This window comes from Lytechinus pictus, chromosome 10 (assembly GCF_037042905.1).
Source record: "Lytechinus pictus isolate F3 Inbred chromosome 10, Lp3.0, whole genome shotgun sequence".
In the NCBI taxonomy this organism is placed as follows: domain Eukaryota; kingdom Metazoa; phylum Echinodermata; class Echinoidea; order Temnopleuroida; family Toxopneustidae; genus Lytechinus; species Lytechinus pictus.
The window spans coordinates 15,755,141-15,782,049 of NC_087254.1; the positions used below are offsets into that span (position 1 = coordinate 15,755,141).

The 26,909-nt window shown below is 38.7% G+C and overlaps 1 protein-coding gene across 1 annotated transcript; it reads left to right on the top strand.

Annotated features, from left to right (window-relative positions):
• The first annotated feature begins 1,603 nt into the window (after positions 1-1,603).
• On the top strand, positions 1,604-25,284 carry LOC129269156 (caspase recruitment domain-containing protein 11-like). Its single transcript, XM_064106035.1, has 12 exons — positions 1,604-1,619; positions 3,115-3,276; positions 4,476-4,678; positions 5,422-5,526; positions 9,790-9,975; positions 10,559-10,720; positions 16,896-17,021; positions 18,017-18,181; positions 18,779-18,826; positions 19,464-19,942; positions 20,097-20,225; positions 22,094-25,284. Exons 1-12 carry the CDS (start codon positions 1,604-1,606, stop codon positions 22,203-22,205), a joined length of 1,893 nt encoding a protein of 630 aa, XP_063962105.1. The 3' UTR covers positions 22,206-25,284.
• Positions 25,285-26,909: the final 1,625 nt, after the last annotated feature.

The following is a 26,909-nucleotide window of genomic DNA, read 5'->3' on the forward strand; positions in this document are numbered from 1 at the left end:
TGGTTGGACACATAATTACCCTCATGGAGCACTTTTACCCAATATCTTTTAGAATGTTGAAAACAACAGAATGCTTTCATTGTTGCTCAATTGCCACTTTGCTCACGGCTCGGCTCTCCTTTCCAAAAAAAAAATTATTTATGTGGCCTCATCCGACCGCTTTAAGCCTTCAGCAGTACAATGATATCTATAGTTTCTTTCTTTTCTATTTCGATCAGTCGACTTCCTCTTTATGGGACAACCTTGTACCCCACCCCTCTTCCATCTGGATGACATCATATATATCCCATAATGACATTTAACAACTGGATGTTAGTACATGAAAAGATGTATTTTTATTTTTGTTTTCAATTTCATTGCACGTGCATTACATTTGGTTTTGAAAAAAGGAAAAAAAAACCGAGGTGACCAGAAAAGGCAAGGATACATGTTACTCTCATTAATTACATATAATAGTAGAACTGATAAACTGAGCACACAGACACACACAAAAAACAGGATTTTCCAGATAAAAAAGACCCCCCCCCCCACATCTCACCTAAAACAAGAAAATGTTATCATATTCACGGCGTGCATAATAATCTTATATAAATAAAGTAACAACCAAGTTATTGTATTAAGTATACACACTTAAACAATTAGCCGTGAGACTGATTAGGAAAGAGACGCTTAGTATAGAAGGAAAGGATAAAGTAAAGAAGAAATAAAGAGAAAGGAGAGGAAGAGAAATTACAAGTTTTAGTAGCCAATTCAGTACACAATCCTCCCCCACCCACCCTCCCACACCTCACTCACACGTAGACTCACTTTGCGATTTGACATAATAGGTAATATTCAAGTAGAACCACAACATGACCGTCAAGTTGGGTATATATGCAATTTTATTATGAAAGTTGTAGTATAGGGTGTCTACTTTAATAATCCGACGGGTGCCACTTGGGCACGCTTGGGCATTTTTAAAAATTGACGTTATAGGCTATGCCCACCTATTTACATACCTCTTAAATATGTCATGTTTGGTATCAAATTAAAGCTAATGACAATTCAAATGCAAATATATGGATCACTGGTCATTAAAGGTCAAATTGCATTACAAATGTAAGTAATACATATAAGGCGAAAAATATCATGTTCTAAATACAAATAAGTTAGGTAATATATGCATTTTTTGTAGATACATGTTACTCTCATTAATTACATATAATAGTAGAACTGATAAACTGAGCACACAGACACACACAAAAAACAGGATTTTCCAGATAAAAAAGACCCCCCCCCCCCCCATCTCACCTAAAACAAGAAAATGTTATCATATTCACGGCGTGCATAATAATCTTATATAAATAAAGTAACAACCAAGTTATTGTATTAAGTATACACACTTAAACAATTAGCCGTGAGACTGATTAGGAAAGAGACGCTTAGTATAGAAGGAAAGGATAAAGTAAAGAAGAAATAAAGAGAAAGGAGAGGAAGAGAAATTACAAGTTTTAGTAGCCAATTCAGTACACAATCCTCCCCCACCCACCCTCCCACACCTCACTCACACGTAGACTCACTTTGCGATTTGACATAATAGGTAATATTCAAGTAGAACCACAACATGACCGTCAAGTTGGGTATATATGCAATTTTCTTATGAAAGTTGTAGTATAGGGTGTCTACTTTAATAATCCGACAGGTGCAACTTGGGCACACTTGGGCATTTTTAAAAATTGACGTCATAGGCTATGCCCACATATTTACATATACCTCTTAAAAATGTCATGTTTGGTATCAAATTAAAGCTAATGACAATTCAAATGCAAATATATGGATCACTGGTCATTAAAGGTCAAATTGCATTACAAATGTAAGTAATACATATAAGGCGAAAAATATCATGTTCTAAATACAAATAAGTTAGGTAATATATGCATTTTTTGCTGAAAGTTAAGTTGAGGGTGCGCATAATAAGAATCCGATGGGTGCGACCTTGGCATCTTGAGGAATTTTATTTATGTGACGTCATAAACCACGCAAATTTTTTTACATTCCTCTTAATTGTTAATTTTCTATTGAGCTAAATAAACATATCATGTTTGATATCAAATTATAGCAATGCAAAATCAAATCCAAAAATATGAATCACAAGGCATTTATATTGCGGTCAGACCAATTAAAGGTCATTTAAGGTCATGAAAGGTCAATTTAGGTCACAAATGTAAGCAATGCAACATATAATGCGGACTATCTCATGTTTGGATTACAAACAAATTGAGCATTGAATGTATTTTTAGCTGATAGTTATGTTGAGGATGTGTGTATTTAGAATCTGACAGGGGCTACTTTGGTACCCTTGGGGCAACGTCATTTTCTGACGTCATAGACCACACCATCCTTTTCAAATAGGTCAACTGGACTTCGAAATCTGGTCGGTATGCTAAATAGCAGAGATGTAACCAAAATCACCTTCGTTTTGTAGCGAAACTTTTTGTTTCTTTTTTTTTTGCTTGTCGAATTTAAACCAGACACCCCCTGTAAAAAATAGTTCCCAGGGCCTTGGGAACAAGACGAATAACAAAAAATTGAGCAAACCCGAATGCGAGGGAGCTTTTTATGGGGGGGGGGCGGGTCGCTTATGCATTTTCTAAAATGAAATCGAAGGATTTCGTGCACGCTTTTGGTGAATTCTGTGAAAAATTCTCAGTGAAAAATGTAACTTTGAGAATTTCTGGGTGGGGGGGGGGGGGACGGGCTGTACCCTAGCCCCTCCGTTGAGTGTGGCCATGGTAGTACTTTATAAGGCCATTCTGGTATGCACACGTATGTTTATTTTGTTATGACTTCTAATCATTGATAAAGGATTTAATTTTGTCTTACTGTTTTATAATTATCATAATTGTTTTTTACATTAATAAATTGACCTCTACTTTTATTGGATCCGGTGAGCAAATTCTTTCGAACTCTGGATGCATTTGATGTCTCTATCCATCACAGATGTGCAGATGACCTTAATCATCATAGTTGAAAATCGGGTTTTACTGTTAATAGGCCTATGTTGGACATACAACAAACTCTTCACGAGAAGACATTAACCTCCTGATTGTACTTTCAATTTTAATATTCCATCAGGTCAGTTTCTGGACATTGTGCGGTTACGAGGTCCCGATGCCTACAAACTTCTCATAGAATGCCTGGAAGCTGATCACCCGGAAGTATATAAGAGCATCACCGGCAATGAACCGGAACCGAAAGCATGGACAATCGGACTCAGCAAAACCTGCTCGTGCGAATGTGAGGCGTTTCCTTCCTTATATAGTACCGAAGCGATGGCGTCAGTTGCCATGGTGTCATGGCGGCCTGTTTCTAACAAATGAGCCCCCCGAATGAAAGCATGCATGTGTTTCTCATAGGAGAAAATGGCTGCTATCGGAATTGGATCGTTTGTAACCTATTTCTCAGACGAACCAAAGTCATGCAAATGTGTACAGACGATCGTCAGCCGCGATTCTGTTTAGAACCAGCCCACCATGACACCATGGCAACTGACTTCACACTTCGGTACTCTAATTCAGTCTAAGGCATAAAATCATTTTTGTTCAATGACCACACACTACATTCAATTGTAGGCCTATAAAAAGGTTGATTATGATATGACTCCTATGAAAGTCATTATCATCCACGTAGTCTATTATTAGTTATTAATCTGTATTATTGTTGTTGTTATAATTATTGTAATCATTATTACTTTTGTCATTATTATAATTATTGTTATAATTATTACTTTTATCATTATTGTTATTATTATCAATATTATTACCATCATTATTATTATTATTATTATAATTATTATTATTACATATCATTATTATCATTATTATTATCAATATCATTATGATTAATGTCATTATTTTATAATGTTAACCGACCTGGGTAATGATGTTATCATAATAATAAATTTCATGCCTTTGGACCCAGGAAGAATTACGCTGAACTTGAAATCAGGGATTTGTTCCCTATTATTTCAACAACAAAAATGGTTTTCTCAATCAGTGTAGGAATCAGTGGTGTTACCGTTTTTGCAATACGATCATGTCATCTTCATCGAGTCTCTTTGACAACCGGAAATACAAGGTTCAGCTTTTTGTATTCTTCAATTATATATGACCATTGAATCTCCAAGTCCTTTGGGACTTGGAAAGGTAACAGCAGTTGAAAATCCTCTTCTACAATAATGATCGAATAAGGAACATCACTAGTTCATGTCTAGACAGTTTTGCAGAGTAAAATGTTGTGATCGCATTACCAACATAATCTAACGACGCTTTTTTTTGCTGGGGATTTCTTAACCTAAGAAAACATGAATGCTAGTAAGCAAGCAGAGAGCTTTCATAAATCATCGTCCAATCTAGACTGCAACTAGCATTGATCGGGACTTACAGTGTATTATAGATCATGTGTCTGACTTCTTCATCTCCTTTCCTTTTTCCCAGGCCATGAAGATCATATCTCACTAGATCTGATGAATGCCTACAAGAAAGAGAAGCAACAGAATATTTCCCTGAGGAAGGAGTTGGAGAAGCTGGCCAAGTCCGTCGACAAGGTCCGCGGGGAGAAACTAAAGCTGAAGCATGAGAATGAAACCATGAAGAAGAAACTCGACGTCCTGCAGTCAGAAACACGGGACAGACACAAAGTAAGATATTCCAGTGAAATGAAGTGAAAGAAAATCCATGTTTTATTCTCCGAAATAGAAATCTGAAATAGAAATCCTCCGAAAATTAATTTTCCCCAATCGATCGTGAGCCTGGCAGCCACTGTGCAGCGCCATATCGACGTTGTTCTATCCCATAAATCGTTGAACGCCAAACAGGGTAGCATCAACTGCCACCTTTTAATTTCTTTTTGGTCTGACGCGACCGGGGCTTGAAATTCCGACCTCCCGGTTGTGAGAATTAAGGACGCTCTTATGGTGGCCCTGAAGGGACATCGCAAATATACCAAATCGCGAATATTGACGACGAAATTCACGATGTCGCCAATTCCGTCGTTAATTTCTTCACGAATTTCAAGACGAAATTCACGACATCGTGAATTTCGTCGTCAATTATTCACGACGAAATTCATGGCGTCGCGAATTTCGTCGTGAGTTTGTTTTGCTTCCTCTGTTCACCTCCGAAGATTAGGGTTCTATCTCTGGTCGAGTCATGCCAAAGTCTTTGAAAATTGGATTCCTATGCATTCTAGCAAGACACTCGGAATTTTAGATAGGAGGATATTATTGTGATACGCATGCAGGGTTCGCTTAAAGGGCAACTTGCGAAAGTTTAAGATTACTACCTATTACAACACAAAGTCACCACCATTGTCCCCTCCATGCTATCACCGTTTTGGTTGATATGATAATCATCATGTAATTTACCATTCTCTTTCATCCAGTTAGAGGAGGACATTCAATGGAAGCGACTTCAGATTTGTGATCTTCAAGCCAAAGCTTACGAAACACAGACGCAGTTGATGGCAGCCAATGACAAGCTCAGAAAGGTGACTGTTTTGCCATTAATCCCTCGACACCCTACCATGAAAGTACAATCGACGTTCGATTCTCGTACAATTCTCAAGCGATCTGATTGCATTAGTCCCTCGACGCTAGTCACGCTACTAGGCATTTACAATCGACGTACGATTCTCAAGCGATCTGGGGCCTATTTCATAAAGGTACAGCGTCAGCGTCAAGTCCCAAAACAGCGTCAAATTTTCACCTGCAGCGTCAAATTAAATATTTGACGTTGCAGCGCATTTCATAAAAAGTTGACGCTCCAGTAGGAGCGTCAACTTTTTACTGGAGCGACAAGTATGGTTACTGGAGCGTCAAATAGGGTTAAATATTTGACGCTGGTCATGGGGGAGCGTCAAGTTGACACTGTAAAGGGTTTTTCATTGTTAAGAATGGTGTACGTTGTGCTCAGGCATGCCCAAAGGGCTCTTACAAGAGAACAGATATTTAGAGCAATGTCTGTGATAATGCTAATAAAGAAAATATTAATGTAATGCTTTCTAGTCGAAATGCTGTTTCTTTTTTTTTGTTCTACCTACCCCCCAAAAAAAAAAAAATTCTAAAAATTCCTCCGAAACAGCAAATTTTTCAGTCTTTCCCAGGGCAGGCAAAGGGAAAAAAAGGGAGGCAAGTTATAGACAGACTTAAAAAAAAAAAAATTGAGAGGATTTTTTTTCTTGTGGGAAAAAATAGAGGAAGGTAGATCTATCATGTGGAAGTGTTTAATGCAAGGCCTAAATTAAAAAAGCCCTAGGCCATAAAAAAGGTTACACTTCGTAATTCCGAAACACGTAAATTGCCTATACCTCGATGTTCGTTAATCTGAAAACGTAAAAGAGTTCGTTAATCCGAACATTTGTGGCGTTATTCCGAAGGTTCGACAATCCGAAAACGAAATAAGGTTTGATGTTCCGAAGGTTCGTTAATCCAAGAACGAAATAAGGTTCGTTGTTCCGAAGGTTCGTTAATCCGAAAACGAAATAAGGTTCGTTAGTCCGAAAACGAAATAACGTTCGTTAACCATTTCGTTTTCGGATTAACGAACCTTCGGAATTACGAACCCCACTTCGTTTTCGGACTAACGAACCTACGGAATAATGAAGCTTCGGAATTACGAATGTATGCGATAAAAAAATGATTGCTTTTTTTTTCTGTTTCTGACTTTCTCAAAAAAAAAAAGTTGTGGCCATGGATGGCATTGTTGAATCCATTTACTGAATGGTTATTCACCGTTGAAACCGATAACTTAAAAATCATTTCCATTTTGAACAAAAATAATCTTTTAAGGTCATTTTCGATGTTTCATGCATAATTAGAGCCTACAAATTTACTTGCTTCAGGGTGATCATACAGCACTGCACCAGCAGTGGGCCGCCGCCTGCCTTGTTGTTGATACAACCTTGCATTACCGACACAAATAGTCAAGTGTGGGACTGGGATTAAACTTGTACGGTAGAAAATTTGTTGAAGGTGAAATTTCGACCGGCAATAATAATAAATTTTCCCCCTTTTTAAAATAATTTTTTCCCTGGCATAGGGCTAAATGAAATCAATTCTCTGAAAACTTACACAATGGAGAAACAATGCTATGCCATCCTGTGACAAATAGATATTTTCTTCTTACTCTCTTCTAGAATTGCAAACTATCGCCATAGAGCCATCACTCTGCTTCAACTGCTAGTCTTATGCTGCAGACCCTGTTTGCAGCTGCTAAATAATAATTTCGCTCCCGAAAAAATTAATAAGCAAAAAAATAATAATATTCTCTTTCAATTTTTCTTCTTCTAATTTTGCTTCTCAAAGGTGGGGGGGGGCACGGGCTGGCTGTGCCCCCCCCCCCCCTGGATCCGCCAGTGCTTTCTACCAAAACTTATGACTTGAATTGAAAACAAAAAACTGGAGAGAAAGGGGATTTCCCCCTAATCAGCCTCGTACATGACTATTCAAATAAATAGCTGGAAAGTCAAGCTGACTTTCCAGCGAATGTGCTTTAATGAAATGCAAAGTTGCTAGCATAGCAAGTAAAAGCTGCTATTCTACCAGAGTTGCTATGATAGCAACTTGCTATGATAGCAACTCTTTATGAAATGGGCCCCTGATTGCATTCATCCCTCGATACCCTACCATGCATATACAATCGACGTACGATTTTCAAGCGATCTGATTGCATTAATCCTTCGACACCCTACCATGCATATACAATCGACGTACGATTTTCGTACGATTCTCAAGCGATCTGATTTTTCACTGGCTGCAATGATTACTAGTAGATCAATTCATAGACATGATATCCACAGATATTTAAAAGCTGATCATTTTGTTTTGCTTTCATCTTGTGTTTTATGATAGGCTTTTAATTTGCTTTTGATAAAATTTGGATATTAGTGGCTGAAGCATAAGTGGGCCACCTAAAGATGAGCTGTACAATTATTTCTCTTTTTATTTTACAAATAAAGTGTTGCAAGCCATTCAGTCCACTAAGAATTCGATGTCAGTGTCTTCTTTATTTTTTAATTTCTTGCACTTTTATCATGACTAATGGCTTAATTTATAAAAAGTAACTTGCAGGTACAAAGGAGAATGACGTCCTGGCAAAACAAACAAGGGTCGAATATTCCTCGGATTTAACAGATGATTTCAGGCATCATTTATCGTTTACAAGTCACTAAATGTCTAAATGTTCATATAAAATTTTCTTATTTAATAAACAATGTGGTAGTAATTAGAAAATGGATCATAGCAAGATGGAGACCGTATAGCGTATGGGGTAAAAATAATGTTTGTAGGGGTTGCTTCAGACGATTTGTGAACTGTTTTGCCCAATTCATTTCATTTTCAATCACAGTAGTACATTCGCTCTCACATTATGTGCATGGCATAAGTTCAATAATTACTATCGAAATATTACAGCACATTTTGGTTTCCAAGTAAAGAATACCATAACAAGCAAAATCACAGCAGTGCTTTCGAGAATATCTATCCCAGGATAGAGAGGATATGGCCTTAGTGTGCTCAAATCAGTAGTGACATCCAATGCCAGTGAAAGTCACCACTCGATGGTTTCAATACAAACCTCTTGAATAACCTTTAAATTTGGAACATCAGTTCATTTTATGACCTGAAATTCAGGCCAAAAAGTGCTACTTGATCCTGATTTTCATGATATATGATCTTATGTTTTTTAAAGTTACTCTGTAGTTTAAAAAAAACACAGTTTAAGTTTTTTGGCTATGTAAATGCAACTGCCGCCACTGTCTGAAAAACGGCGAATATATATCTCGCTTCGGATATTCAAGCGCGACGAAAACGGGAGTAGTGACATCGGAAGTAGTGGCAATTGTAGGAGATATAAACTGAGTCAATCTTCTAGTGAAATAAGTTGGTTGTCTTTTAATTGATAAATAACCATACTTTCGGAATTCTAGCCAAACTGGCTCCCATTTTCTCCAACTTAGATTATCTTGGTAATGGATAATAACAACCAAAGCATGCCGACAATCTAAAAAAACGAAAATGTTTAATCAACAATTGAAAGGTTGGAGGAGTGACAACCTATTCCAGGTGTTATATCCAACATTGCTTTAAGCTGAATCCAACAATTCAAAATGCACTTGAACATTATTTTGGAAAAGGTTATCACTACTCCAACCTTTCAAAATGATTTAACACTTCAGATTTTAGAGTGATGTCTACATTTCTTATGATAGGGGCTACCTAAAACTAGTTGGATATAATGTGAAAAATGCCCTCAGCAAAGAGTGTAAACTCGTCATAAACTAAGGGTGCAAGGTTAACTAAGAGGGAGCCACTTTATTTGGGGATACGTGGAGCGTTGTGGCCCAGTGGATAAGTCTCCAGACTTTGAAAGAGAGGGTCGTGATTTCGAATACCAGCCATGACGTAATTTTCTTTAGCAAGATATTGATCCACCATCATGTGCTGCTCTCAATTGATACCTGACACCACAGGAATTTATTCCTCAAATTGAAACGCACTGCGCGTAATAGCTGCTCTGCTAAAGCCAGGGTAATTATGTTGCATTATTCTATATGAGAAAATACTATTATTTTTATGATTATTATTAGTATTATTATAATCATTATTATTATTATCATTATTATAACTATTATTTTTGTTATCATTATTATTACTAGTATTATAACTGTTATTATTATTATAAATTATTTGTTTATATATTTATTTATTTATCTTTCTATTTATTTCTATTTTATCTATTTATTTGGGGTTAGGTGAATCTGGAAAATAATGCACTAGAGAACAAATGTCGGGAGGCCAACACCAAGCTGCGTCTTCAACGCAAGAAGTCCACAAGGTTGGAGCAGGAGAGATCGACAGACAGACTGAAAGATGGCGACACATTAAGGGCGCTTGTCGAACATCTCCAGGAACTTGGCCTCGGTCGTAAAAAGATAGAGGTAAAGGTTTTATATTGAAGTACATGTCTAACAGACACTTGTCATGGAATTTGTTTACATTTATCCGTCATAGAATCGTCATGATTGATAGATGAAATCATGATAATATGTATATTTATACATTTTTATATATAATATGTATACTTCTAATCGACCCAAATCTCACAGGGCCTGAACCAATAGTTACATACGCACTCACACACACACACACCCACACACACCCTCTCGATGCTCTCATACACAACAGACCACACACGCGCTGCACACAATTACCACAATGTTTCATTAGTAATGACCTAACCATCAGATGAACTTATTTTTTATCAGTGCTATGGCTGCAGGTCTTTACCTGTTTTTTTTTTAATTGATGCCTCAAATTTAATACCAAATTATTATGACAGATGTATCCGATTTCATCACGTTCAGATTATTCACTTCATCTATTTGACTTATCTGTACTAATTCGATGCAAATGCATTGAAGTTACGACACCTTATGCTTTAACATATTAATATTCTTACTATGATTCTATTTTTCCGTTGCTAATATTAACCAAACTAGCATTTTCTTCTCTTATATCCAGGATTCTTACGTACCGCCCATTGAGAACGACTTACATGATCAGACAAAACTTGAAATAATAATGGCCGATAAGCAGGAGGCCGTGACGAAGTGTGAAGAGGTCGTCAATGAGCTAGTCAAGGTCCGCAAACAACTTTACGAGGTCCAGGAGGCCAAAACTAAGGTACGGAATACCCATGGTGCACTTTCAATCATTTGCGAAGTACCCGCAATCTATCCATAATCCACCAGAAAATTTGTTCCACAAGGCGACTGTCTACCTAATGGCTCCGTCCAAACGAAAAGGGGTTCTTAGACGGTTCTATGCTTATCCTGTTTTCAGAACTTTTAAAGGTTCCCTAAAGAGTTTGAAGCGGGGGTTGGTTTATAAGATGAAATGGTAATAAGCCAATCTCCACTTACCGACTTTATGCGTGTAGAGATCCGACAGACAATCCTCTAATATAACAAAGTGTTCTAATTATTGCACAATCCCAATGACACAGAATTACACAAGATTATATCACAAAAAATAACTTGGCTAGCTCAAGCGGTATTTGGATTTTTTCTTAGTGAAAATGACGGAGAAAAAAGGGTAGTACGCAAATTAGAAATGATATGCTGTGGAAGATGCAATGGATGAATTTGCTCCAAGTGAGATGATGGAATCCACAAAATGTATCAAGTATTTGACGACGTTCTCAAAACACGTGTTTACTAAAGTAGAAAACTTTGAGAAGTGTGTTCAGAAAAGAAAGTAGTAGTTTTCATCCCAAATGTGATGTAGGATGTAAACAAAGAGAGAGGGGAGAGAGAGGTACCAATTCGGAGAATTTATAGTGAGTCACAGGTGAGTGTGCTGTGTGAGGGTCATTATTGACCACTTGTTGGCATGTTTATTGCTAAGGAGTGGAAGTAACTGGTATCCAAGGGTAATGTCCTCTCGAAGATGATGAGTAATAGAAGGCAAAGTTGATAAATGAAAAAGGATGAAATTTGGAAAATACTACATCAGCCCCCTCCTAGATCGTTGAATAAAATGAAACGGTCGATAACAAAGAAAATAGTATATAGTCCAAATGAAGAAAATAATTTCTCAATTAAAATGAAGGACTTGAACAAAGCGCTTTGGAAAATGCACTTTTCGACCTGAACGAGTTTGTCTGATTTCAGGCTCGGTAGATGATGAAGAAGGAGTGATGGAGGGAGGCGGAGGCTTAGTGGTTGGTGTAGTAGTCACTTGAGAAGGTTTAGGGTTTTCAGGAGTAGATAAGCTAGGTTGAACAGTGGTTGGAACGTTTGGTGAAATGGGTGGTTCCAAATATGCTGGTTTCAGACGGTCGAGACTGATAGTTTCATGTTTTCCTTTGAGTAGGATGGTGAAAAACTTATCAGCTCGCTTGATGACTTGATATGGGCCATCATAGGGTGGTTGAAGGGGTTTCTTGACAGCATCATGACGCACAAAGACATGGGTGCATGATGTGAGATCAGGGTGGACCTGTGGTTTGCGATGCTGAATACGAGTGGGCTGAGGTTTGAGGTTCTCCATTTGTTTTCTCAGTCGATGGATATAGTTGCTAGGGTCCAAATCACAATCTTTCTGTTTAGGTGCTACAAACTGACCTGGCAATCTTAAAGTTGTTCCATATACCAGCTCAGCAGCGCAACATCCCAAATCAGATTTGACTGCAGTTCGAATTCCAAGCATGACGAGAGGGAGAGTTTCAGTCCATCGTGGAGAAGAGGTAGTTTTGAGTGACGCTTTAAGTTGCCGATGAAAGCGCTCAACCAGTCCATTTGATGCAGGATGATAAGATGTAGTTCGAATTCTAGAGCTACCAAGAAGATGAGTTAGAGCTTGAAAGAGGGAAGATTCGAATTGTCGACCTCTGTCGGTAGTGATGGTTGAGGGAGCACCGAAACGAGATACCCAGTGTGAAATGAATGCTCGGGCAACTGTCTCAGCTGATATGTCGGGGATAGGCATTGCCTCAGGCCATCGGGTGAAACGGTCAACACATGTGAGAAGATATGCATTGCCATTTGAAGGAGGAAGTGGTCCCACGAGATCGATATGAATGTGATCGAATCTAGCATCAGGTGTTGAAAAAGTACCTATCGGTGTCTTGGTGTGACGGTGTACTTTACAACGTTGACACTGTATGCAAGTTTTGGTCCAATTTCGAACATCTTTGTTAATTCCAGGCCAAACAAATCTGTCTGTGATGAGTTTTTGGGTAGCATTGATGCCAGGGTGAGATAGGTTGTGAAGAGCATCAAATACAACTCGTCTGAATTTAGATGGGATGTAAGGTCGAGGATTGGTAGTTGAAGTATCGCATAGGATATAGAGTCAGAAATAGGAAGAGGTAGAGGTTCGAGTTTGAGCGAGGTTGAAGTGAGTTGTTTGAGTTCCTCGTCAACCTCCTGGGCAGCGGCGATGGCATTGAAATCAATGGTAGGAGTTGAAGTGAGGGAGTTGATTTCCATGCGAGATAGAGCGTCTGCCACTACATTGTGTTTTCCACTAATATGCCTTATATCTGTGCTGAATTGAGATATGTAGTCTAGGTGTCTGACTTCGCGTGGTGAATACCTGTCAGGTCTAGCATTAAAGGCATGAGTGAGAGGTTTGTGATCAGTATAGATGAAGAATTGTCGTCCTTCAAGTGCATGTCTGAAGTGACGAATAGTGAGATACACAGAGAGGAGTTCACGTCCGAATGTGCTATATCTTGTCTCAGCTGGCTGCAGGCGTTTTGAAAAGAAGGCGATGGGTTGCCAGTCATCGTCAATGTGTTGCTGCAACACACCTCCAACAGCAACATCTGATGCATCCACCATAATGCAGAGTGGGGCATTAGGTTTTGGGTGTGAAAGGAGAGTAGCTTGAGCGAGAGCTGTTTTCACTGAGTTGAATGCATTTAGGGCTGTATCATCGAGATGGATTGCTTTGTTTTTCTGCTTGCATGCCAATAGATCGGTGAGTGGTTGAGTGAGAGTTGCACAATCAGGAATGAAGCGACGGTAGAAATTGACTAGTCCTAGAAATTCTCTGAGTTTGCGAAGAGAATCAGGAACAGGGAAATTGTTGATGACTTTGACTTTCTCGGGAAGAGGGCGGATGCCGTTCTCATCAACAATGTGTCCGAGAAAGGTGAGAGAAGATGCGCCGAATTCACACTTGGCTGGGTTGATGACGACGCCATATTTCGAGAGTCGAGCGAAAAGTAGCTGGAGATGTTGCTTGTGCTCCTCTTCATTTTCGCTAGCGATGAGCAGATCGTCGATGTAGGCGTACACAAATGGAAGACCACGGGTTACTTCATCAATGAATCGTTGAAAAGTTTGTGCGGCATTGCGTAGCCCAAAAGGCATGCGTACAAACTCAAATAACCCAAAGGGTGTGGTGATGGCAGTTTTGTGTACATCTGCTTGATCGACAGGAATCTGATGATATGCTCGTACGAGATCGAGTTTTGAAAAAATTCGCTTGCCTGCTAGGGCAGATGTAAAGTCTTGAAGATGGGGAATGGGATATTTGTCGGGCACTGTATTCCTATTTAGTGCACGATAGTCTCCACACGGTCTCCAGTCTCCGGGTGTTTTCTTGGGCACCATATGAAGTGGAGATGCCCAATTGCTGCTAGACGGTTGAATGATGCCTAGTTCCAGCATGTGATCGAATTCCGCCTTCGCGATACTGTACCTGTCGGTTGCTAGGCGACGAGGACGGGATGAAACAGGAGGGCCTTTCGTCACAATGTGATGGGTGACGGAGTGCTTGATCTCAGCCTCCTTATACACAGGGCGTGTGATATCAGGAAATTTTTCGAGGATAGATTTGTAGGCAGCTTGATTTTCTGGCTTTAGAAACATAGGACTGATAGAAGGGGATGAAGAAAGGATGCCAGTAATAGATAGATTTGTAGAAGAGTCGATGAGCTTGAGATTGCGCACATCAACAAGAAAACCAAAGTGATGAAGGAAGTCTGCCCCGATGATAGGAATGGGAATATCAGCAATGATGAAAATCCATCTGCAAGCTCGACGCAGGCCGACGTCGAGAGTCAGGCTTCGCTCTCCATAAGTCGTAATGCTTGAGCGATTAACTGCTTGTAGATATAATTTTGATGAAGGATGATGTTTTTCGGCTTTTGATGGAGGAAGAACGCTAACTTCAGCTCCTGTGTCGACCAAAAAACGAATTCCAGTTTTCCTATCAGTGATGTAGAAAAGGCGACTTTTTGATTTTGAGGAAGATTGGTTAGTTGTTGCTAGCTTTGGTTTGTTGGTGTCCTGTTTGTTTGAAGCCTTTTTGAATTTGCAAGGTGGTACACATTTGTGAGATTTTGTACCAAAGCGCCAATGATAATAACAATAATCTCCGGCATGTTGATGTGAGGGAGAATAATTATTGTGACGAGCTTGACGTTGACGATAAGCGTCGATAGCAATTGTGAGTTTTGATAGTTCTGCTCTTAAATCTTGAATAGAAGTACCAGTACTAGTAGTTGGTTGCGAGAAAGGGTGCTTTTGATTGCAAGTCGACATATTGAAGAATGTAAGTGAGTCGACAATGAAATGAGAAGAAGGGAGATAATAATTAGAACATTATATGACGAAGGATGACTGTTCTCATCACGTTGGTCGGGTTTTAATCACGTCGGGGTCACCAGTGAAGCGGGGGTTGGTTTATAAGATGAAATGGTAATAAGCCAATCTCCACTTACCGACTTTATGCGTGTAGAGATCCGACAGACAATCCTCTAATATAACAAAGTGTTCTAATTATTGCACAATCCCAATGACACAGAATCACACAAGATTATATCACAAAAAATAACTTGGCTAGCTCAAGCGGTATTTGGATTTTTTCTTAGTGAAAATGACGGAGAAAAAAGGGTAGTACGCAAATTAGAAATGATATGCTGTGGAAGATGCAATGGATGAATTTGCTCCAAGTGAGATGATGGAATCCACAAAATGTATCAAGTATTTGACGACGTTCTCAAAACACGTGTTTACTAAAGTAGAAAACTTTGAGAAGTGTGTTCAGAAAAGAAAGTAGTAGTTTTCATCCCAAATGTGATGTAGGATGTAAACAAAGAGAGAGGGGAGAGAGAGGTACCAATTCGGAGAATTTATAGTGAGTCACAGGTGAGTGTGCTGTGTGAGGGTCATTATTGACCACTTGTTGGCATGTTTATTGCTAAGGAGTGGAAGTAACTGGTATCCAAGGGTAATGTCCTCTCGAAGATGATGAGTAATAGAAGGCAAAGTTGATAAATGAAAAAGGATGAAATTTGGAAAATACTACAAGTTCTAAATTCCGATAAACAGCCAGTTTGGAACCGTTTTAAGATCTTTATCAAACCATATAGGATTCTTAAGCACGTGGATCACCTTTTTGGGAACCGTTTTTCTCGAGAGTTCCTAATACGGGATAGAAGGGTTCCAATTGGACACCTTCTTTACTAAGAGTGTGGTGCAGATTGTCTAAATTTCCAGTCCATCATCTGAACTATAAGTCACGAACCTGGATCATAAACTCTAAGTTGGGTAGCATCGAACCTATCATAATTAGCCAACAGGCACAGGGTTAAAGCGGTGCATGGCGAATTATGTCAGTGGGTCGTCTGTTCACCATGGTTTTTAGGGGGCGTTGGGAAAAAAAACCTGAAAAAAGGTGCAACTTATTTTCTTACTCTTATGAATTTCATCGCTTAATCAGATACAAAATGTAATCACTGAATACTTCACCTAGTGTCAGAAATTACAAGAGGAGGAATTTCATCTGTTGGTTGTTATGACAACAGAAGGAATATTTTGTAACATTTTTGTAAGACAAACGGTATTTTAAATTTATGAGTGGTCACTGCAAGACTGCGTGGTCACAATTAAGTGCAGACAATTACACAGTGATGTACTACTCATGTCATGAAGCTGGGACAAGGTTCAGTTTCCCCGACCTCAAACATGTGACCATTTCTTTAGTCGGCTGTTCAAAGAACTTACCAACTAAATGAACAAGAAGTAAAGATACATGCACACCGAATACCAACCGTGGCCCAGTCGTGTAAAATGATTCATTATAATAAAAAAAAAGTGTAGTTCGTTTTTTTCTATATTTCAAAGTATTTGATCACACCAATCGTTTTCTCTATCTGGTAAACTAAACCGATTGCCAGAGCATTTGTCACACATGCGGTCGCTCTTATAGTGATTTGATGCGGTTTGCATGATTTGGGACACGTCAACCAGGAATAGATTTGGGTTGACAAGGCCATAACAAATATCTTACTAAACAAAACGTAAAGTAAATTGTAGGATACCTCGATTGTATATATTCCCAGTTCCAGGCAGAGAATGAAGAGTTGGACACCATAACATCCCTCCTGACTGAGGAGCGTGATATGGTCATGGATCGACTTCAAATGGCGCAAGAAGAATTGACGCAAGTCAGCTCAGAGCGGTCACAAGTACGTATAAACTATTCAGTCAATCAAGCTGACGCAAGTCAGCTCCGAGCTGTCACTAGTATATATAAACTATTAACTCAATCAAGATGACGCAAGTCGCTCAGACCGGTAACTATTTGGTCAGATTACTAGATGGGTGTCTCATAAAGTTGTTAGTATTAAGTTGCGAACGACCAGAGACCATTTCTATCTTGATCTATAAAGGGGGTGTTCCAATAATCATATTAGCAATCAATCGCAAACTTGTAATTAATTTCAAGACTTATGATTGATTTAGGGACCGAAAATAGACTTGCAATTGATTTCAAGTTTCTTGCAACGCCCCATAAGTGATATATCGCTATGTAGCTAGCTGACTTAGCACCTAGCGACATGCGCAAATCGTTCGTAAAGCTATACGTGACTTTACGAAAAACTTTATGGAACAGCCACCTCATCCCTAGGGTTCCCGCTCAAATCTATCAAATAATGATCACTTCCCTTGAAATGATTTTTGTTGCAACTTTTACTAGGAATGTGGTAGTTCTTTCATTCTTCAATATCGCGTCGTCTTTAGATCTTGATCTAGAGGTAAGACATTAATTTACTTCTGAATGTGTAAATTAAACTGTCCGTTGGTTGAATGATATGGGGTTATGAACTTCATTGTGACATGGATTATGCTATCTGGCAATTCCCACTATTCCGAACTAAAGATGTATACCTAGTGGTTAGTTCGGACTAATGTCAATTACCAGATACTGTACATAGCCTATGTCTCAGTGCAGTTATGATTATGTTTTAAACACGAATCATTCGATATGATCGGCACACGATTATTAAATCAAACTATTTGGGACTTACAACGTCAATAACTCATGGAATGTGGTGTCACATATCGTTATCTCCATTACAGAACTATCCAGAGTGTTCCCCAATTGTATAGGAACAGCATCGAAGATTATACACTTCGATGCTCCCAGTTAACTATGGTATCTTTGACATTGAACCCACAGGCAATTTCGGAGCGAAACAGGGCATTCGAAGAAACAGCTTTGTCCATGCTGGAGCGTGATGATCTTGTCAAGAAACTGAACAACGAGAGGCAATCGTACCTCAATCAGACACGCAAACTTTTTGATCTCAAAAGTAAAGTTCAGCGCCTTAAAAGAGAAAAGAGGGTAAGAAAACGGACATCCTACGACTCTCTCATGATTTCTATTTTCCATGAAAGGTTGATGAGGTAAAGAGATTAAGATTCACATTTACATTTTATTCATTTCTGTTCAGCAAAATAAAACCAAAGTAACAATACATAGTCGAAATTAAAACAGTTTAATTTATTACATTTTAATACTGTTAGAAAAGATTTACAGGGACTGAGTTGAATTACATTGATTTTGGCTACATAATATGTAAATGCAATAGAACCGAGGGGCTTTCCAAGAAAAGCAAAACTTGTATGAAAGAAATTAAACTTAAGTAACTTTGGCAACTTTATCGACAACCAGAATAGTAATAATGGTTGCTTTTCATCCGTTTTGAACTTCACTTGATTGTAAAAGATAGACAGAACAAACGGTTTTAGTGCCATGCTTTCATAATGTAGGTGTTCATGATTGATTAAGGTAAACGTTTGAAATACAATATTGTAATGGAGTTGATAAAAATCAATTAATTTATAAAAGGCTTAGCAGACAGCATGTAAAGCATCTTTGAGTATTTTTTAACAAAATGACACTATTCAGTATTCATGATTATTAATCTTTTTTTTTCAGTTGCTCCTCCAAGAGCGTTCGCCATCGTTGATATCTTCTGGAAGCATGGTACGTAATTTTATTATGACGTAATAATAGGATTATTTTTTAACTTCAACCCCATCGCCTTTAATTAGATAAAGAGATGAACATTCGAAGCGATCAAAATCAATTTGGGCTTTTACCAATATTGGGAGATCGCGTTAATTGATCCGTATCTCCCGATCATTCATGGAAACATCATACACTCTTGGAGAAAAAAACGGTGATTAGAACCTTGCTTTGTCCCGGGTTCAGAACATTCTTTAGAACCGTTTTACCTATAACGAACCATTTTGCAGTTATTTATACAACCTTGAAGGTTGGGGTTCTTGAAGCTTTGAAGAACCCTACCAATTTGTAAACCTCGTTGGTTGTCAGGTTCTTCTCACCATCAAGAACAACAAAGTTTGTTTGAAGAACCTCACAGGATTCCTTGTATAACTACTGACTGACCCAGGTGACTTAAATGGGCCCCGTTTGGTACTAAGAGTTACAATTGTTGCATCTCGAAATTAAAGGTATATAATTTTGGCCAAATCATCATTAACGTTGAAATTTCGTCTTACCACTTTGTGGTGTCGGCATTTGCATGACAGGGCATTGACTTGTGTAATACTAAACATATTAAGCAATATACTTTTCAATTATTCAACCTGTAACCCAGGACGGATCGAATGACTCGAAGAGAAGTTCAGGTGTTACTGAAGTCAGTTCCATTGAGGATGGAAACACGGCGACATCGTCAAGCGATACCGCCAAACTGACTACCATGACAACCGCTACAGAAGGCTCATCTCCCGCGCCTCTCGAGAGTAAACGTTCAATTTCCATCAACGACAGACAGTACAGTGTGGATTACGACAGTGATTTGGCGGATTATGAATACCCAGTCGGCCCAATGAAGCGCAATCGATCACTGCCTGTGTCGGAGATCCCAGAGGCCTTGCGGGGACGGGTGTCGAGCAATGCAACGTCAAGCGACAGGCAAGCGGCCAGTCGACATGAGGAAAGAGATTCGGGCTTCGCGTCCAGTGTCGACAAGTTCAATGAATGCACCGATGGCGTTTTAGACTCACTCCCCTGTGATGTCGGAGGAGAGAAAGTTGAGACACTGTGGTCAGACTTTGACTACACCCCGACGAAGTAAGTTTTTCAAAATCAACACCATTCTTCAAAATTGGCAATAACTTAATTGTGTGTAATTTAGACTTTGCTAGCAATAGAAACATTTCTACAACATATTTGTTAATTTTCTGAAAACTTTTTTAACCGACTTCTTTGTCATTTTTGTCGGCAGGGATGGTGTAGAGAGGACGAGTGATGCAAAACCAGTAGAGAGGAGGCTCATGAGGAGTGGTACGTCAGTAGACGTTCATCCGGGTTCTCTAAAGGACAAAAATCGTGCTCCAGGACCTCGTCTTAGCAGGTATGCAGAAATCCTCCTTCCGTATCACAATTAACCCCCTCCCCCCCCCCCGAAAAGCCCCTCTCCATTCTCCTTCCCTGTGATGATTATCCCCACACACCCTCCAAACACCTTCCCTATCACGATCAGCCCCCCCCCCCACACACACACACACGCACGCACCCCCTCGAAGCCCCACAATGATCCTTCTTTCACACACCTTTTTGGGGGACAGTCGTCCTTCACACAAGTACACCCACCCACACACAACCTCACACCTTTCAAGCCCCCCCCCCTTCCCTATCACAATCATCCCTCAGACCCTCACACATATAATTAGACATACGCACACACACTCTCCTATAGCCCTGTCCCTATCACAATCATCGGTCACCCTTACACATACGCACATCTCCTAGTCCTATCCCTATCGCAATCATCCCTCACTCACACACATACATGAGGTGTACCCCGAAGCTGGTGTAGCGGTAGATTGGGTGCTAGGCAGATACGGTTCTATATAGGAACACTATCTGCCGGCGGATCGTGTTCCAACTCCGGCGGATTCATAACCAATTTCTCTTCAGCAGATACCATTCTTGCTATCGTTTCTCGATCTGCATGCACACAGTACCCATTTCCTTCAAAATTATATAGGACCTATCATTTCTATTTATCTATTTTCATAGGAAAACAAATAATCAGGAATTAAGGATATCAAACCGCGTCAACCCGGCAGATATGGTTCTTAGTAAAGAACGGTATCTGCCGGCGGATACCGTATCCGCTGGTGGAACCAGATCTTCCGCTACTCCGGCCCCTTTCCCATCACAATACATACGCACACTTACCCCCCTAGAACTTATCACAACCATCGCTCACCCTTACACATACGCACATTTCCTAGCCCTTTCCCCATCATAATCATCCCACACACACGCACACACACTGTCACAATCATCGATCCTCCTCACATATACATAAATTATCGTAATCATCCCTCACACATAGACATCCCTATCACAACCATCACTCACTTACCTTCCCGGTCCCGATCATATTCACCCCTACACATCACACACATCGCACACCTCACACCTAATCCATACTCTTGATACTTGCTATTAAGGATATGTAGTTTATTGCTACAGGGGGCATGATGCGACCGCCCTCTCTTTTCAAATAGTAAAAAAAATGGAGAAACAAAAGAAGGGTGCCAAACGCGAGATCTGGGTCACGTTGCCCCTGTTAACCTGTCTCATTTAGTTCGCCCCCTCCTCCTTCCCATTAAATACATTAGCCCCGCCCCTGATCATCTAAAAATGTTGGGGAGAGTTGCCAGTGTGTGTGAAACCATCTCTTTCTCTTTTTCTCTCTCTCTCTCTCTCACTTTCTCCCCTTATATTCCCAAATTAATTAGGGATATTAGTTACCAATATTTCCACATTTCCATTATAGTACACTCTTTCCCTATACCCCCTCCCCCTTTATCTTTCTGTTTGTCTTTCCATTTCATTTGGTCTCATTGAGGAACGGGGTATCAGTTGACACTGTAGCGAATTATCGCAAACACGACGCAGACGCTTTCCACAACGCACAAATTGCAAGTCAAATCACAAAGTTGGTGGACCGGGATAGCAGATCGTCCGAAGACTCGAACCGGACGAAAACATTCCAAAATGTCGTTTGTCCAGATTCCAGGACGACACTGCTTTTTTGATTCGCCGATTTTCGTCAAACTTGTTAAGTCATTGAAGGGCCTGGAAAAAGATTATCTGCGTTATTGAAAGCGTCTGCGTAGCGGTTTCAAAAAAACTCCCTACTGTCTTAATAAGGGCCTGAAATTTCTAGCTATTCTTTGTCATAACTCTTAACTTATTTCCTTCCAGTTTTGAAATCAGACCATCGAATTACATGTCGGATGTCAAAATCGATCGAAGGAGCAAGACATTGGGCAGTGACCCGGATGATCCCGACCAGGTACTGCTTCCGTCACATTGAGACAATGAGGTCGCCTGACCAAAACGAACGAACCAATCACAACATATACAATCTCATTTTAGCCCTAATGGTGATGATACACATTCACAACTACGTGTATATATACAGTTTATCTCTAAGTCGCAGAAACTAGCCATTTTACATTTGGTATACGATTACATTAGGACGCCCAAAGGACGTACGATTGCATTGCATCCTCGTTTGACTTCCATATGATTGCTTACGATTTCCGTACAGATTCACGACAGTCTACGATTTTTTTTTAGCCGAGTTAGAGACGATTTTTGTATAAAAAAAGGATTCGTAATATCGTAGCATTTACACATTTTAAGGGCATCGTATGATCAACGCAGGGGCATCGTATTATGTACGGACATCTTACGATTCGCGCAGGTTAATCGTTTGTTCAGTGCAGGAGCATCGTACTATTACTACGACATGAGTCTCTTACAATCTCTTACTGTATTGCTTAGTATGTGTCCCTCAACGATCCCAACGCATGCAATCGTACGAAAACCGTAAATTATGTAAACCTAAAACTCTTAGTCCGTACCCACCTGAGGTACCCCTTGAAATTTGTAGATTTATCCATTGCACGATGCCACATTAAACAAATTTTGAACCCTAAATGAACATTTGTACCAACCTTTGGGGTGTAATCTTGCACCCTTAATGGAAAAAGGTGCAAAACTACACATTCTTATTTGTTTTTACACCAGGAAATGCTCGTTGGCTCCCTAAAAGATGCAAATTTGAACGTTTTGAGGTGCATAATACTTGACATTTAAAAAGGTTCAATTTTGAACCCTTATTGCATGGTTTGTTTCTGCACCCTATATGGTGCTTAATATAGCTAATTGCACCCTTAAAGTGCACAAATGAGCAAAATTGCACTAATCAGCAACCTTTCGGGTGCTGTTATTGTACCAACCCTTAGGGTTCAAATTTGAACCCCTATTTCTTAGTGTGATATGATCGTAGCAAAAAAAATGTAAACTACGCATTAGCTCAAATTATGCGAGGTGATAAAGATTTCTACAATTCAGTCTTGCACATAATTGCTTACATTGTTATAGTAATCTTTTACACTGTATAAAATGGTGGGCTTTATGTTATTGATTGTGTTTAATATATGTACGTCCTAATATAATTATGCTCATCATTACTTTTCCCCATGTCTTCAACCCCTCCTTAGTACACCAGGTAAGAAGTATTGAATGAAATGAAATTACTTTTATTCATTGTCATGCAGAGTGTAGGGGTTTTTCTCTACGAAGAAAACCCCAATTTGGTTGTTAAAGTCCTCTCATTCGTATAATCTAATTCCTAATCAATGTTTTATTATTTAAAGGGGAATCCGACCTTGGCCATAAATATTGTGTGTGAAAGAGGAGAAAAATTATAAAAACAGAATTGTGAAAGCTTGAAAGAAATCGAACAAGCATTAAGAAAGTTGGGGCTGTTTTAAAATTGAGAATCCTAAGACTATGTAAATTGCGAATTGGCAACTGGGTAAGTGAATTATGACTAGTCATGCTAGCGGTAGGGACAACTTTCCCCATAGGTCATGTACTTAATTGTCAGGGATTTGTGGTTTTCTCCTACCCTTGGGCGCAGTGATCACAATGTAACACTAGCAGCATACTGTTTTATGTCTCCGTAAAAGAAAAAGAAAATTTGAAGTAAAACTATAGAAAAACTAACATTTTAACCAACGTATGTATTGGAGTAAATGGAAGAGCAGTCCTTACCTCACATCATTATGACATCACCAATGACACCGATTTGAAGTCCCCATACATGCCATAATACTTATTACCAATTTTTACAACTTTTAAAAATTGTACCTGTCTTATTGTCTGTCCGATATCGTTCAACTTTTATCTATCTACTTATCTGATTTTTCTTATTTATCTAAAAGCAACTTTTACTTCGGGTTGGATTCCCCATTATGGATCCATCAAAGTTATCACAGCCCTTTTTCAAGTGAACTTAATAATATAGAAAGTGTTGAAGTTCATATTACGAGAATGTACAATCATGCATTGTTTTGTAATTTGATTCGTCGAAACGATTCTGAATCAGGGCTGAAAATATTCAAAACCCAACCGTTATGGGTATGCCAATTTTTAATGTACAGCCCCCGTAGATTTGTTAATGAAATAATTGAGAACAAAACATAGTTTGGTGGTTGACTCGATTTTCTGTAAATAAACAGTTTGTACCGTTTTAATATAATAACTACATTTATAACATGCTTTCCTCAATTTAATTATCATGCGGTTTAGTAACATTTAAATCATAAGGGCTGCCACGCTTTCGAGCTTTGCTTCTGTAACTACCCTTGCAGCCATCTTACTTATTGTGTAACAGAACATACCACTTAAATTGTTTATTTATGTATGATACATTTGATGATTTATAAGCAAAATCATTTCATCATTATCTTGATGTCAAATTTTAGATATGTATTTACATGTCAGGATTTTGTTTTTGAAAAGATGTTTCAAAATCCAATAAATGAAATGATATGAAATAATCCTATCGTGTTATGTAAATTGATATAGTATATATCTAGCATATTCATAAACATGTTCATATTTGTATATATGTTTTTAATTAATAATGATTTTCAAAGCATTATTTTCATGTACATTTATATTTGAGAGTGGACTCCATATATACGATGTAAGTTTAAGACATTAACTGTCTGTATTGTGTATGTTTGTACTCAAATTATTTTGCAATAAACATATTGGAATTGTCTATTTTTTCAGTCTAGGCTGTCTTATTTCCCTACCACAACATTCTGCAGGTCAGTTTGAAGCCCAAACCTATGTAACACTTCTGACAGTTTGCAATTTCCTGAATCTTATTTAAAGTATACTTATCTTAGAATCATTCTTGGATTTCATGCACATTGTCACAATTTTTTGCCAGAACATGAGCAGAAAAAATTAAAGGGGGATAACCTGTATGTCAAAAATATTCTTATCTTAGAATCATTCTTGGATTTCATGCACATTGTCACAATTTTTGTCATGAAATGAGAAAATAAAATGTGAGGGTGATAGACCTATATGTATTTGTAAACCAGGGCGTCGCCTTACAAACAGTAACGATTGATCCGATCAATCTCAAGTATTTGGAAATCCATCGATGTCAATTTTTTTCTTTAGGAAATTTGCTCAATGTCCTATAAAACAAAGAGAGGCATACTGAATTGTCAAGAAAACAGTGAATGTATGAATATACATCATTTCTAGAAAATATTTTGAGCAAACATGCAATTTTAGATGTTGACGTTGTTGGGTTTCCATAGTTGTGATTGATCAAATCAAACGCAACTCTTTGTAAGACGATCCCCTGGACTTTCTGGTCTGTTTTTTTTTCTATCTTGTTGTCTTTCTTTCAATAGGGAGTTATCGCAACACTACACAGACGCTTTCTTGAACGTATAGAATCTATTATCGAATGCCCTTCATGACAGAGCAGTCTTTGTCGAAATTCGGTGAATCAAAACATCAGTGTCGTCTTTGGCTTCGGACAAAAGACTGTTTTATTCGTAATTTTTCGTCCGCTCCGAATCTTACAACCATCAACTGTCCCGGTTCACCAATTTCCGACCAAGCACTCTCAGCTGTTCATTGTGATTTGACTGGCATTTTCAAGTTTCTTAAATCGCTTTTGTGGTAAAATGAAAGGACCATTTCAGAGTTATGGACGTAGGGGTGGGGTACCGACGGAGGAATTGCGCTTAATTATACTTTTTTTTTACAATAGGGAGCTTCAGGTCTCCATGGCGCATGTATCACCGTATTCTCCCACTCTTTCACTATGGAGCTGTCAAAAAGCACAATAAACTGGCAACTGCAAATTGATTTGATACGGTTATTATGTTAATAAGTTACTACAGTCATCGCTTCTGATTGGCTCAGAGCAAATGTATCGGTCAAAATCGCTGAGTAAGATCCTTCGTGAAATACTCCCCAGAATATATACTGCTGTTTGTGAAACTGTTCATGTTCACCCGAACAAAAAGTTTATTTGAAGAGTTATGTGATATTCCAATTTTTGCAGATTTTGCTTTAGGGAAACTCCTAAATTGATTCGGAAAAGGTTATACAACAATCACAATTCCACATGGCTAGGGAAGCGTCACACTATATTTCACATTCAAGTTAGGAAAAAAAGATATTTCAAATAACAAAATGCACAGACATAGTGAGTGTTAGACGTCATCAGTTCCCTTATTTGCATACCGACAAGGGTGCATATTTCTGTTTTCTTTATTTTCCTAACCTTCTAATTTCACATTCGTTTTTTATGAAACTTTCAATGTTCTCTTTTTTATATTAATTAAATTTAAACAACTCTCGTTGTTTGGGTAGACTTACCCTTTTATAACCCAAATACTCCCGATGCCATAGTTACCCACCTCGAAATTTTTTAAGATAAATCCTCCGCTCGATTTTTTTTTTATACCACGCCGCTCCCAGATTTGTAACTTTGAAGTTTTGCGCAACGTTGAGACTAAATTTGCGACGCCTATGTACGCGGTTACGAAATTGCGCAACATTATGTAAGTGCAGTCAGACCCCAAATTGCTCAAGTACCTAATGTCATGTTCAAAGTCAACATAAAATGTGTTTTCAGATCAAATTAATAAATGGGTGATTTTACTTTTTATTGACGACAGTCATT

What these genes read in the sequence shown, in the direction of transcription:
- LOC129269156 (XM_064106035.1), top strand. An exon ending in AAACACGGGACAGACACAAA is followed by an intron (nt 4,679 to 5,421) that starts GTAAGATATTCC and finishes TCTTTCATCCAG; the next exon opens with TTAGAGGAGGACATTCAATG. An exon ending in CCAGGACCTCGTCTTAGCAG is followed by an intron (nt 20,226 to 22,093) that starts GTATGCAGAAAT and finishes ATTTCCTTCCAG; the next exon opens with TTTTGAAATCAGACCATCGA.